General features: G+C 45.1%; 1 protein-coding gene across 2 annotated transcripts in view; it reads left to right on the top strand.

The window, feature by feature from the left end:
* LOC142257853 (spectrin beta chain, erythrocytic-like) overlaps positions 1–13,092 on the top strand; it is a 155,674-nt gene that overhangs the window by 117,072 nt on the left and 25,510 nt on the right. For both annotated transcript variants that reach the window (XM_075330105.1, XM_075330104.1), the window contains 3 exons: positions 2,001–2,197; positions 8,872–8,969; positions 11,081–11,150. In XM_075330105.1, the coding sequence (XP_075186220.1) occupies positions 2,001–2,197; positions 8,872–8,969; positions 11,081–11,150 (365 nt within the window). The remainder of the gene's footprint in view (positions 1–2,000; positions 2,198–8,871; positions 8,970–11,080; positions 11,151–13,092) is intronic.

Genomic DNA, 13,092 nt, shown 5'->3' with positions numbered 1-13,092 from the left:
CGTCGCTGTGACTGCCGAACAATTCCTCCTTCAAGGGGGAGGGACGTTCGGCATCACAGTGACGTCACCGCAACGTCACTAAGCAGCCGGAAAATCAAAGCGGAGGGGCGGAGATGAGCAGGACGTAACATCTCGCCCACTTCCTTCCTTCCGCATTGCGGCCGGCAGCAGGTAAGGGGACGTTCCTCGCTCCTGCGGTGTCACACATAGCGATGTGTGCTGCCGCAGGAGCGATGAACCACCTGGATAAACAACCCTTACCGATTTTTGAGTTTGGGACGACCTCTCCATGGTGAACGATTTTCACCATTTTTGAGGTCGCTTAAGGTCGCTGGTCAATGTCACACGCTGCGATATCGTTAATGACGCCGGATGTGCGTCACTAACAACGTGACCCCGACGACAAAACATTAACGATATCATAGCGTGTAAAGCCCCCTTTATACTTGGTTGCACAACCTTTTGCCGAAATAACTGCAAACAACCGCTTCCGGTAACCATCAATGAGTCTGCAGGAATTTTAGACCATTCTTCTTTGGCAAACTGCTCCAGGTCCCTGAGATGTGAAGGGGCCTTCTCCAAACTGCCATTTTGAGATCTCTTCACAGGTGTTCTATGGGATTCAGGTCTGGACTCATTGCTGGCCACTTTAGTTGTCTCCAGTGCTTCTCTTAAACCATTTTCTAGTGCTTTTTCAAGTGTGTTTTGGGTCATTGTCCTGCTGGAAGACCCATGACCTCTGAGGGAGACCCAGCTTTTTCACACTGGGCCCTACATTATGCTGCAAAATTTGTTGGTAGTCTTCAGACTTCATAATGCCATGCACACGGTCAAGCACTCCAGTGCCAGAGGCAGCAAAGCAACCCCAAAACATCAGGGAACCTCCGCCATGTTTGACTGTAGGGACAGTGTTGTTTTCTTTGAATGCCTCTTTTTTTTTCCTGTAAACTCTATGTTGATGGCTTTTCCCAAAAAGCTCTACTTTTGTCTCATTTGACCAGAGAACATTCTTCCAAAACGTTTTAGGCTTTCTCAGGTAAGTTTTGGCAAACTCCAGCCTGGCTTTTTTATGTCTCGGGGTAAGAAGTGGGGTCTTCCTGGGTATCCTACCATACAGTCCCTTTTCATTCAGACGCCGACGGATAGTACGGGTTGACACTGTTGTACCCTCTTACTGCAGGGCAGCTTGAACTTGTTTGGATGTTAGTCGAGGTTCTTTATCCACCATCCGCACAATCTTGCGTTGAAATCTCTCGTCAATTTTTCTTTTCCTTCCACATCTAGGGAGGTTAGCCACAGTGCCATGGGCTTTAAAATTCTTGATGACACTGCGCACCGTAGACACAGGAACTTTCAGGTCTTTGGAGATGGACTTGTAGCCTTGAGATTGCTCATGCTTCCTCACAATTCGGATTCTCAAGTCCTCAGACAGTTCTTTGGTCTTCTTTCTTTTCTCCATGCTCAATGTGGTGCACACAAGGACACAGGACAGAGGTTGAGGCAACTTTAATCCATGTCAACTGGCTGCAAGTGTGATTTAGTTATTGCCAGCACCTGTTAGGTGCCACAGGTAAGTTACAGGGGCTGTTAATTACACAAATTAGAGAAGCATCACATGATTTTTCAAACAGTGCCAATACTTTTGTCCACCCCCTTTTTTATGTTTGGTGTGGAATTCTATCCAATTTGGCTTTATGACAATTTTTTTAATTTTTTTTCATTGAAGACAAATTAAATGAAGATAATAATACCAAAGAATTTGTGATTACAATCATTTTCAGGAAGAAACTGAGTATTATCTGACAGAATTGCAGGGATGCCAATACTTTTGGCCAGCACTGTATATACAGTATATATATGGCAAGCCATCAGTGACTGTCTGCTCTCGCTTCAAAAACGTATCTTTTAATAATATAGATGAATATGGCCAAACTGATTTGCCGCACATAAGGGTTAATAATAATAATAATAATAATAATATATTCACTTTTTCTTTATAGTATTGGAAGTTTGTCAATTTGCAAGAGACGCCTCCATGGCGGAAGCCTGGTTAATAGCCAAGGAGCCTTACTTGTTGACCACACATGTCGGAAATAGTGTCGATGACGTGGAGAAGTTATTAAAAAAGCATGAAGCCTTTGAGAAGTCCACAGCAACATGGGAAGAAAGGTTTGCAGCACTGGAGAGGTTGACTACGGTACGTCTGTAACATGATACACTGTAACTCTGCACCAGCTGCTTGTGGTTGAGCTCTTTGGACCCTGCTGAATGAATGCAAGTGGAAACTAAGATCTTCAGCTGTTTTTTTTTATATATATATATATATATATATATATATATATATATATATAAAAAATCCATAAATATCAACGGCGAACTAATGTAAAAATATAAATAATTATATAATGACATTTTTGTGTACTCACCGTAAAATGTCTTTCTTGGAGCCTTTCATTGGGGGACACAGACAGTGGGTTATATGTTGTCTCCAGGGAGGCGTGACACTAGATTTGAAAAAGTGTTAGCTCCTCCTCCCACAGCATATACCCCAGCTAGGTGGGAACTAGCTCAGTTTCGTGTAAATGCAGTAGGCGAAGGACAACCAAAGCCACAAGGGTGGGAGCTGTGTCTCCCAATGAAAGGCTCCAAGAAAGACATTTTACGGTGAGTACACAAAAATGTTCTTTCCTTTCTCGCCTTTTCATTGGGGGACACAGACATTGGGACGTCCCAAAGCAGTCCCTGGGTGGGAACTGAACTATTAACAGTGTATAACGTCAGACTAAGAGCTGACTAGCAACTGCAGTGAACACATATCAAAACACTGTCAAAAACCGAGCAGTGGCCATTTATATATAAATGGGCCACTGCTGCCTGAAGGACTTGTCTTCCAAGAGCAGCATCCGCGGAGGCATGTGTATGCACTCTGTAAAATTTTTGTAAACGTGTGCACACTGGACCAGGTAGCGGCCTTGCAAAGTTGGGCCACCGAAGCCTGATGGCGGATAGCCCAGGAAGCACCCACTGCTCGCGTAGAGTGGGCCCGCACAGATTGAGGAGGAACAAAACCTCGTGCTTTGTATGCCTCAGAGATGGCAGTCCTGATCCATCGAGAAATTGTGGATTTAGAAGCCTTGTTGCCCTTTTGTGTCCTTCTGAGAGGACGAAGAGGGCATTGGTCTTGCACAACGGCGCTGTTCTGGAGATGTAGATCCGCAGAGCCCTGACGAGATCTAGAGTGTGAAGGGCTTTTTCAAAGGAGTGGACCGGGACCGGGCAGAATGACGGCAACACAATCTCCTCGTTTAAGTGGAAAGAAGATACGACCTTCGGAAGAAATGCGGGGGAAGGCCGAAGGACCACCTTATCATGATGGAATATCAGGTAAAGTGGGTGACAGGAAAGGGTTGCCAGTTCGGACACTCGTCTGATAGAGATAATAGCGACTAAAACGGCAACTTTCCAAGACAGTCGTTGAAGAGAGATTTCTCTCAGAGGTTCGAAAGGAGGAAGCTGAAGAGCTCCGAGAACCAGATTCAGATCCCAGGGATCTAAGGGGTGGCAATAAGGAGGGACCAAATGTGCTACCCCTTGAAGAAAGGTACGGACCTGAGGGCGAGAAGCCAGCTGCTTCTGGAAAAATATTGACAAGGCAGAAATTTGTCTTTTAAGGGTACTGAGAGCTAGTCCCGAGTCCAGACCATCTTGCAGAAAGGCAAAAACATTAGGGATTGAAAAGGTAAGGGGTGACCGATTATGACGGTTACACCAGGAAAGATAGGTCTTCCAGGTCCTGTGATAAATACTGGCGGAGGAGGGCTTCCGAGCATTAAGCATGGTATGAACTACCCTAGAAGAAAGACCCGACTTTGCTAGAATCAACGAATCAAGCGCCACGCCGTCAAATGCAGCTGTGCTGTATTCTTTTGGAATATTGGACCTTGTGACAGAAGATCCGGGCGGTCGGGGATACGCCAGGGAGTATCGCCGAGAAGGTGGAGAAGCTCTGGGTACCAGGCTCTCCTGGGCGAGTCTGGGGCCACGAGGATCACCGGGATTCCCTCCGCTTTGATTTTCTTGATTACTCTCGGAATGAGAGGAAACGGAGGGAAGATGTAGGGCAGGTGAAAATGCGACCATGGAAAGACTAGAGCGTTGGAGCCGAGCGCTAGCGGGTCTCTCGACCGGGATATGAAGGGATGTATTTTGGTGTTCAACCGAGACGCCATGAGGTCCACATCTGGAAGTCCCCAACGAAGAGTGATCTGATGGAACACTTCGTCGTGGAGGGACCATTCCCCTGCCGCTAGACCTTGCCTGCTGAGAAAGTCTGCGGCCCAGTTGTCTACCCCCGGAATATGGACAGCTGAAATAATGGGAATGTGCATCTCTGCCCAAAGAAGAATCCTGGATACTTCCTTCATCGCTGCCCTGCTGCGAGTTCCTCCCTGACGGTTGATGTAAGCCACAGCCGTGGCATTGTCTGACTAGATCCGAACAGGGAGACCCAATAGGAAGGGCTGAAAGTTCTGAAGGGCCAAAAAAAGGCTTTGATCTCTAGAACGTTAATGTGAAGGGAGCGCTCGGAGGGAGACCAGCGTCCGTGAACAGTGTGGCGGAGAAACACCGCCCCCCTGCCTATCAGGCTGGCATCTGTCATGACTACTTGCCAGTGGACAGGGCGGAAGGACTTCCCTTGAGATAGGGATGAGACTTGAGTCCACAGACGAGGGAGCTGAGCGCAGTCCGAGATAGGTGGACTGACCGGTCTAGAGAAGCTGGATTCTTGTCCCAAGAGGATAGAAGATCCAGTTGTAGAGGGCGCAGATGGAATTGGGCAAAAGACATGGCTTCCATGACTGCTACCATCTTGCCTAACACTCTCATCCCATTCCGAAGGGATGTGTAACGGCGAGAGCGGAGGGATTGGGCGGCCCGGATCAGGGAAGACCTCTTGTCTTCTGGAAGAAAAACCCGGGAATGAGCCGTGTCTATCAGCATACTTAAAAAGGTGATGCGCTGATGAGGAATGAGGGATGACTTGTTGAAGTTGATAAGCCACCCTAGCCTTGACAGCGTGTCTAGGCAAATCTGCACGCTTTCTGAGCAAACTTGAAGAGAGCTCCCCTTGACAAGTAGGTCGTCCAAATAGGGAACGACCAGGACGCCTCTGGGGTGTAAAATGGACATGACGGCTGCCGTGACCTTTGTGAAGACCCGAGGTGCAGTGGCCAGTCCAAAGGGGAGGGCCCTGAATTGGAAATGACGGTGTCCTACGGCAAAACGAAGGAACTGTTGATGAGATACACATATGGGAATGTGTAAATAAGCATCTTGAATGTTTATGGAAGCTAGGAATTCTCCAGGTTCCATGGCGGCTAGTACTGCTCTCAATGATTCCATTCGGAAGGTCCGAATCCGTACGGATCTGTTCAGCCTTTTGAGGTCCAAGATAGGGCGGACAGAGCCATCTTTTTTGGGAACGACAAAAAGGTTTGAATAGAAACCTTTTCCGCGCTATTCCAGGGGCACTGGAATGATAACGTTTGCTTTCTGTAAGGAGGCTATGGCCTGAAATAAGATCTGGCTTTGCGTTTTGGACTTTGGAAGACGAGAATGCAGAAACCTGTTGGCCGGCAGCGAATGGAAATCGATCTGGTAACCTGAGGTGACGATTTCTCGAACCCAAGCATCATGAGTGTGGTCTAGCCAGATATCCCGAAGAAGCAGAAGCCGCCCTCCAACAGGAGTCGGATCTGAGGGATACCTGGTGTCATGCTGAGGGGGCCTGTACAGGGCGAGGTCCCTTAGGTTTAGATTGCTTGGAGTGGGAACGCCAGGAAGAGCCCCTTGAGGGACCGGATCCTCGATCTGAGCGTTGGGACGATTCTTGTGCTGATGGTTTTTGGGGAGCGGGACGAAAGGACTGCCTGCGCCAAGAAGATTTTTTAAAATTTCTGGATACAGGCCGCTTTTGTAGTAGAATGGTACTTTTACCACCCGTCGTCTCAGATATGAGTTTGTCCAGGGATTCTTCAAACAGACGAAGGCCATGGAAGGGGAGTGTGGACAGGGATTTCTTGGAGGCACTGTCCGCATTCCATATCTTTAGCCACAGGACTCTGTGGGCAAAGACAGCATTGGCTGCCGTTAGGGCTGACAAACTAGCTGCATCTCGGGAGCCGTGAAGAAAATAATTAGAGGCTAGAGAGAACAAATCAAGGATCTCAAAAGCCTCCGAAGGAATATTACAAGAGCGAAGCAACTTGCGCAGGTTCCTACTCCACACACCCATAGCTCTCGTGACCCATGTCAAGGCAAACAGGGGGCCAAGAGAGGAGCCCGAAGCCTGGAAAATAGATTTGACCGCAGCATCAACTGCGCGGTCGGAAGAGTCCTTGAGAGACGCGTTGTCTGAAAGAGACATAACCGTGTGTTTAGCCAGCCTGGATACTGACGCATCCACAACGGGGGGTACTGACCAGGTCTTAACCATTTCAGATGGAAAGGGATAAGCGAATGAAGTGAAGGGTTTTTTATTAAACCTATCAGGGTGATCCCACCGCTTAGATATGATTTGACGAAAAACCGGATCCTGGGCAAAGGACTTAGGAGGCTTCTTGGCCCGCTTGATTGCCGTCTGAGAAGTTGGGTCCGGAGGCTGATCAGAAATCGACAGAGAGTGATTGACAGCCAAAATTAGTGTGTCTTCTATATGCCTAGACTCAGAAGGGACATCTGAATCAGAGTCAGAGTCTTGGGAATCGTGACTACTAAAAGTCACGGAGCCTGGGTCAGACTGATCATCGTCCGAGTCGGATGAGGCGTAGCGGTCGCAATGGCGCCTTTTGGAAACAGCCTTTTTACGTTCTGGGGAAGAGAGACCAGACGAAGCAAGCGGGCTCCTATGAGGGAGCTGGGCCGGGGGAAGGCTGTGGGAGCCTGAGGACGGCTGGGATATCTGAGCGGCAAGGTCATCTAACCTTTCAGATATTAGAAGAGCCCATGCAGGAATAACGTCATCAGACGGGGGTGCTGCCTGGCTGGTGGCTGGAGCAGAATCCAAAGACTGCACGGCCTCCTGGTCCGGCAACGGGGTCTGTTGTGACATGGTAGTAGGGGCATCGCAGCCCCGGCATAGTGGATAGCTTCGGCCATTAGAAAACGAGCGTCCACAGGTGGTACAAGCATAATACAGGTCCGTAGAGGACGCCTGGGAAGCTTTATCACCCTTGCGGTTACGCATGTCAGCAATAGTCCTACAGTCCTATAGTAGGGTTATTCCGCTGTTACTATGAGTGAGGAGCCACTAGCAGTACTATAAAGTGACTGCTATGCACAGCCGTTATATACTGATAGCAAAATGGCATATACTGTCAAACAGTCGGCATATACCTGCAGGCAGAGTCAGTATATACCGCTAACAGCTGATATACACCGCTGATATACACCTTCTCATTCAAAGAGTTTTCTTTATTTTCAGGATTCTGAAAATTGTAGATTCACATTGAAGGCATCAAAACTATGAATTAAAACATGTGGAATGAAATACTTAAAAAAGTGTGAAACAACTGAAAATTTGTCTTATATTCTAGGTTCTGCAAAGTAGCCACCTTTTGCTTTGATTACTGCTTTGCACACTCTTGGCATTCTCTTGATGAGATTCAAGAGGTAGTCACCGGAAATGGTCTTCCAACAGTCTTGAAAGAGTTCCCAGAGATGCTTAGCACTTGTTGGCCCTTTTGCCTTCACTCTGCGGTCCAGCTCACCCCAAACCATCTCGATTGGGTTCAGGTTTGGTGACTGTGGAGACCAGGTCATCTGGCGTAGCGCCCCATCACTCTCCTTCTTAGTCAAATAGCCCTTACACAGCCTGGAGGTGTGTTTGGGGTCATTGTCCTGTTGAAAAATAAATGATGGTCCAACTAAACACAACCTGGATGGAATAGCAGGCCGCTGCAAGATGCTCTGGTTCAGTATGCCTTTAATTTTGAATAAATCCCCAACAGTGTCACCAGCAAAGCACCCCCACACCATCACACCTCCTCCTCCATGCTTCACGGCGGGAACCAGGCATATAGAGTCCATCTGTTCACCTTTTCTACAAAGACACGGTGGTTGGATCCAAAGATCTCAAATTTGGACTCATCAGACCAAAGCACAGATTTCCACTGGTCTAATGTCCATTCCTCGTGTTCTTTAGCCCAAACAAGTCTCTTCTGCTTGTTGCCTGTCCTTAGCAGTGGTTTCCTAGCAGCTATTTTACCATGAAGGCTGCTGCACGAAGTCTCCTCTTAACAGTTGTTCTAGAGATGAGAAGGTGTGTCCAAACTTTTGGTCTGTACTATATATATGTGTATATGTATATATGTGTATATGTGTATATATATATATATGTATATATATATATTGTATGTATCTATTTATATTTATTTACATTTTATTTATATATAACTTTTTTTACATTTGTCCTTAATATATATATATATATATATATATATATATCCAGTATTATTTATTTTTTTTAGATTTTTACATTAGTTCTCCGTAAATATCAACGACGGACAAATGTAGAAAAAAGTACAGTATATATAAATGAAATATACATATAAATATTTTTTATATTTTTACATTTGTTCTCTGTCGATATTTATAAATTATTTAAATAGTTTTTTGTTTTTATTTTTTTCTGTTAACCTTTTTTCTGTTAACCATAACATATTTTTGTGATGTATTTCATCACTATACTTCACATCTTGAGGAATGACAGGTGCTGGACGTCAGCCATTGCAAGGCTCACATGGCGTTATCACTCTACTTTTCAAAGACCCTGCATGGCACATATATTTTCATTCTCTTTTTCCTTTTCAGTTGGAATTGTTGGAAATACGTAAATATCAAGAAGCCAAAATGCAGCAAATGGCTCTGGCAGCTGAGGTTGAAATGAGAGAAGTCCAGGCAGAAATTCAGTAAGGCTGAAAAAAATGAACTTTGAAGGGGTTAATCCATAAAGAACATTAATGGCCAATCCGTAGAATAGGTGATAAATGATCATTGGAGTGTGACTACAGGGACTCGCACCATAAATGAAAACAGGGATCCTAATTTCCTAACTTCCCTTGTTTATAAGTGGTGGTCTCACATGAGCATAGACCCATAGACGTCACTGCATGTGCACTACCTCTACAGTCACATCGAGGACCTTAGGACCCCCTGTTCTGATGATGGGTGGGAGTCCCAGCAATCAAATCCCAAGGGATCACGCATGTATTATCTCTCATGTGGACACTGGATATGCCCTTCAGGATTATTCCCATCTTTATTAGTTGTTCTTGTGTTGGATAATGCCTGTATATACAAACAATTTTACAATTTACTGCTAATTAAAATTTTCAAACAATCTTTAGATATTAACACTTGTTTACAGCTTGTTGCCATGGAGGCTGACCACCATGCGCAGCGCTCTTTTCTGTTTTAAAGCAGGGCAGGATCACTGGCGCTCACTGTTACTTCCTAATCCTGGCTAGCGTCAATGCAGCACTTACAAGCTAGACAGCAGCAGTGGTCGGTCTTCTAGGCAACGGATTGTAAAGAAAAGTGTTACTATTAGTGTTGAGCGGACCCGGATCTGAAAAATCCGGATCCGCATGGTTCGAGGTTCCGATCCGAGTCCGACCAGTACCCGGGATCCGGGGTGCACGATCCGGATCCATTTTTTTTTCTCTCTCTCTCTCCCCTCTCTCTCCTCTCTCTCTCCTCTCTCTCTCCTCTCTCTCCTCTCTCACTCCTCCCTCCTCTCTCTCTCCTCTCTCTCCTCTCTCTCTCCTCTCTCTCCTCTCTCTCTCCTCCCTCTCCTCTCTCTCTCTCTCTCTCTCTCTCCTCTCTCACCTCTCTCGTCTCGGATCCGACTCCCTCTTCATTTACATAGCCGCGGATTCCGGATCGGATCCGGACTTCGGTGGCAGCCCGATCCGGATCTGTTGGACCCGGATTATAGCCGATCCGCTCAACTCTAGTTACTATCTCAAGAACAGCTGCAAATTTTAACAAGCAATATATTGCAAAACTGCACATTTTTATCAGAACAATCTAAAAACATGGATCTCTGAAGATACTATTGTGTTCTTCCTAGTTTTCAAAGCGGATATTAGACAATAAATTTTAAAAGTGGCATTGGTCCTATATATGATCATGTACTAGTTTAGTCACAATTTTAACTTTAACATATTTATGAATTGTCCATAATGGTTAAAGAGGACCAACCACCAGGATTTTCCTTTGTAAACTAAAGCCAGTGCTATACTGGCACTATCATGCTGATTCTATACATACCTTTAGTTGTCTCCTAGGATGTATACTTTCTGAAATACAGGCAAGTAAAGTTTGTGAAATGCACGGTTATTTGTTTGATAGGTGCTGCAGAATATGTAATAGGTGGGTTGGGTTTTGGTAGTTATTCCTGCCCCGGTCTGCCTCCCTGTCCTTCCTCCCCTGTTTCTGTTATTACAGGGGGAGGAAGGAGGGAGGAAGGACAGGCAGGCAGACACGGGCGGGAATAACTAGCAAAACCCGACCCACCTATTACATATTCTGCAGCACCTATCAATCAAATAACAGTGAATGTCACAAACTTTACTTGCCTGTATTTCAGAAAGTATACATCCGATCTCACAACTATAGGTATGTATATAATCAGCATGATAGCGCCAGTATAGCACTGGCTTTAGGTTATATAGGAAAATCCTGGTGGTTGGTTGTCTTTAAACCAGGCTGTTTGAGGAAATGTCTGGCAATCTGCAGCTTTCCCCAGCAATAGTAGCTGAATTCTGGGGGTCTCTGAAGCCAAATCTGCGCCAAGCTAGAGTACATAGTAATATTTTATGTCTGTATATGCCTCCTCTGAGTTGTAAAGCGCTGTGGAATATGTTGACGCTATATAAATAAAAATCATTATTCTGTATTATGGGTATAGATACATTATTAGATGAAAATGAACAAATTATTTCCATTGTCATTCTTAGTAACAGTAGTAACACTACTATCGAGGAAATTAATGCATTTTATATGATTTTATTCCCAGTGTTCAACCAAAAGAAGAAAGAGAATATTTAGACCCAACTCCTAGCCCAATAGCCGAGGATCCAGAAGAGGTAAGGTGACTGGTCTTTCTTCAGTCTGAGCTTGGGTTTACCTGGTACAGATACAGACCTCACATGTCCAATCATTAAATTAATTAATTTCTCTAATAATAATCTGCTTACAGTTTATGCTGTTAAACATTCCTGATTGCAAAGCGTGGCCCCTTCTGTTCTGTTCCAGTCATTGCACTGGTTGCCCATACATTATAGGATCCTATTTAAATTGCTTGTTCTCACCCACAAAGCCCTCTACATTGCGGCTCCCCCTACATCTCCAGCCTCATCTCTCTCTATTGCTCTACCCATTCTCTACGCTCAAAACTTTTGACTAACATCCGCACTAATCGGAACCTCCCACTCCCGGATCTAAGACTTCTCCCCAGCTGCACCAATTATCTGGAATGCTCTACCTTAAGAAATTAGGACTAACCACAACTTACAAAGTTTTAGACGCTCCTGAAAAACACCTCTTTTTATGGCGCATTCCCTAATCGAAGTCCTTTCTTATACAGCCCATTCACTATTTCTCTGAACATAATTCTCCATCAAATTCTCCACCGCACCCAAAGGCATTGCAAATGTTGGCTGGTGACTGGCTCCCGCAACCTTGTATCTAAACCCCATTTCTTCAAGATGGCTGGACCATTGTAGTAAATAAGCGCTGCAGTTAGCGCTGCAGAATTCGCCCAATAGGTCGAAACTCACAGAGCAAGATAGTCACAACATACCATGGGGTCTAGATACCGGGAATAGTCTCTGTTCCCTAAAATTTATTGTCAGCCGGGTTCAGACAGGCAGAAAATAGTTTGGGTCTATGAGCTGAGCAGTCCATATCTTTATTTTGTCTACTGTAGAGAATATTTTGCCTGCCTGTGTTATAACTATACCTGAAAAGGGTTGTCTGGTGAAACAAGATATCGCCTTTCCACAGGATCGGTGATAACTTATGGATCAGTAGGGGCTTTTAGAATGGAGCAGATGAGTGGTCCGCATTCATCAATCCCCACTTCATTGATTCCTTATGGGGCTGCAGAACTTTTTTTTCCTGCGGCCCATAGAGAATGAATCGTTTGGGCATCATTTTGTTACCGTAATAAAATTCCTCGTTCTGCTAATCGGTGCTGGTTCCATCGTTTGGTCCGCCACTGTCCGTATCCTCAAGATTCGTGATAACTTGTGTTACACAACCAGTAGCTTATTATTCTTACTTCTCTTTTAAGTACATTACTAATGATGAAGACTGATTTCATCGTTTTTTCTAAAGTTCAGTATCTTCAGGCAGTCACTTCCCAGAATTCTGTCTGCAAGATTTAAAGGGAATCAGTCACCAGGTTTTTGCCACCTAATCTGAGAGCAGCATAATGTAGGGGCAAAGACCCTGATTCCAGCGATGTGTCACTTACTGGGCTGCTTAGTGTAGTTTTTTTTAACCAATTATTTTTTATTGAGTTTCATCGAAACATGAATGTATTCAGCATACCTGCTTAGTGTAGTTTTGATAAAATCACTGTTTAATCAGCAGGAGATTATAATTACAGGACTACTTGGCATGATGCAGATAGTCCAGCTCATTCATGAGCTCTGTATAACTGCTAGATCTGCAGCAGAGAAAACATTGATTTTATCAAAATGACAGCAAACAGCTCAATAAGTATCACTTCGCTGGAATCAGGGTCTCTGTCTCTATAGATGGGGGAGCAAAAACCTGTTGACAGATTCCCTTTAAAGGGAACCTATCACTAGAATGTTTGCTATGAAACTAAAAGACTCCCCTTCTGCAGCTCCTGGGCTGCATTCTAGAAAGGTTCCTCTTGCTACTGGCCCCCCTTTCAGACCTAAATTAACACTTTACAAAATCTTACCTTTTGGTATGCTAATGAGCTTTGCTGGCCACGGGGGCGGGCTGTATTTTGTCCGTTATTCCCCCTCCTGCTGCTGTTCGCCGTCCCCCAGT

The sequence above is a fragment of the Anomaloglossus baeobatrachus genome, chromosome 12, assembly GCF_048569485.1.
Source record: "Anomaloglossus baeobatrachus isolate aAnoBae1 chromosome 12, aAnoBae1.hap1, whole genome shotgun sequence".
Lineage (NCBI taxonomy): Eukaryota > Metazoa > Chordata > Amphibia > Anura > Aromobatidae > Anomaloglossus > Anomaloglossus baeobatrachus.
This window is presented reverse-complemented; position numbering and strand designations above follow the sequence as displayed.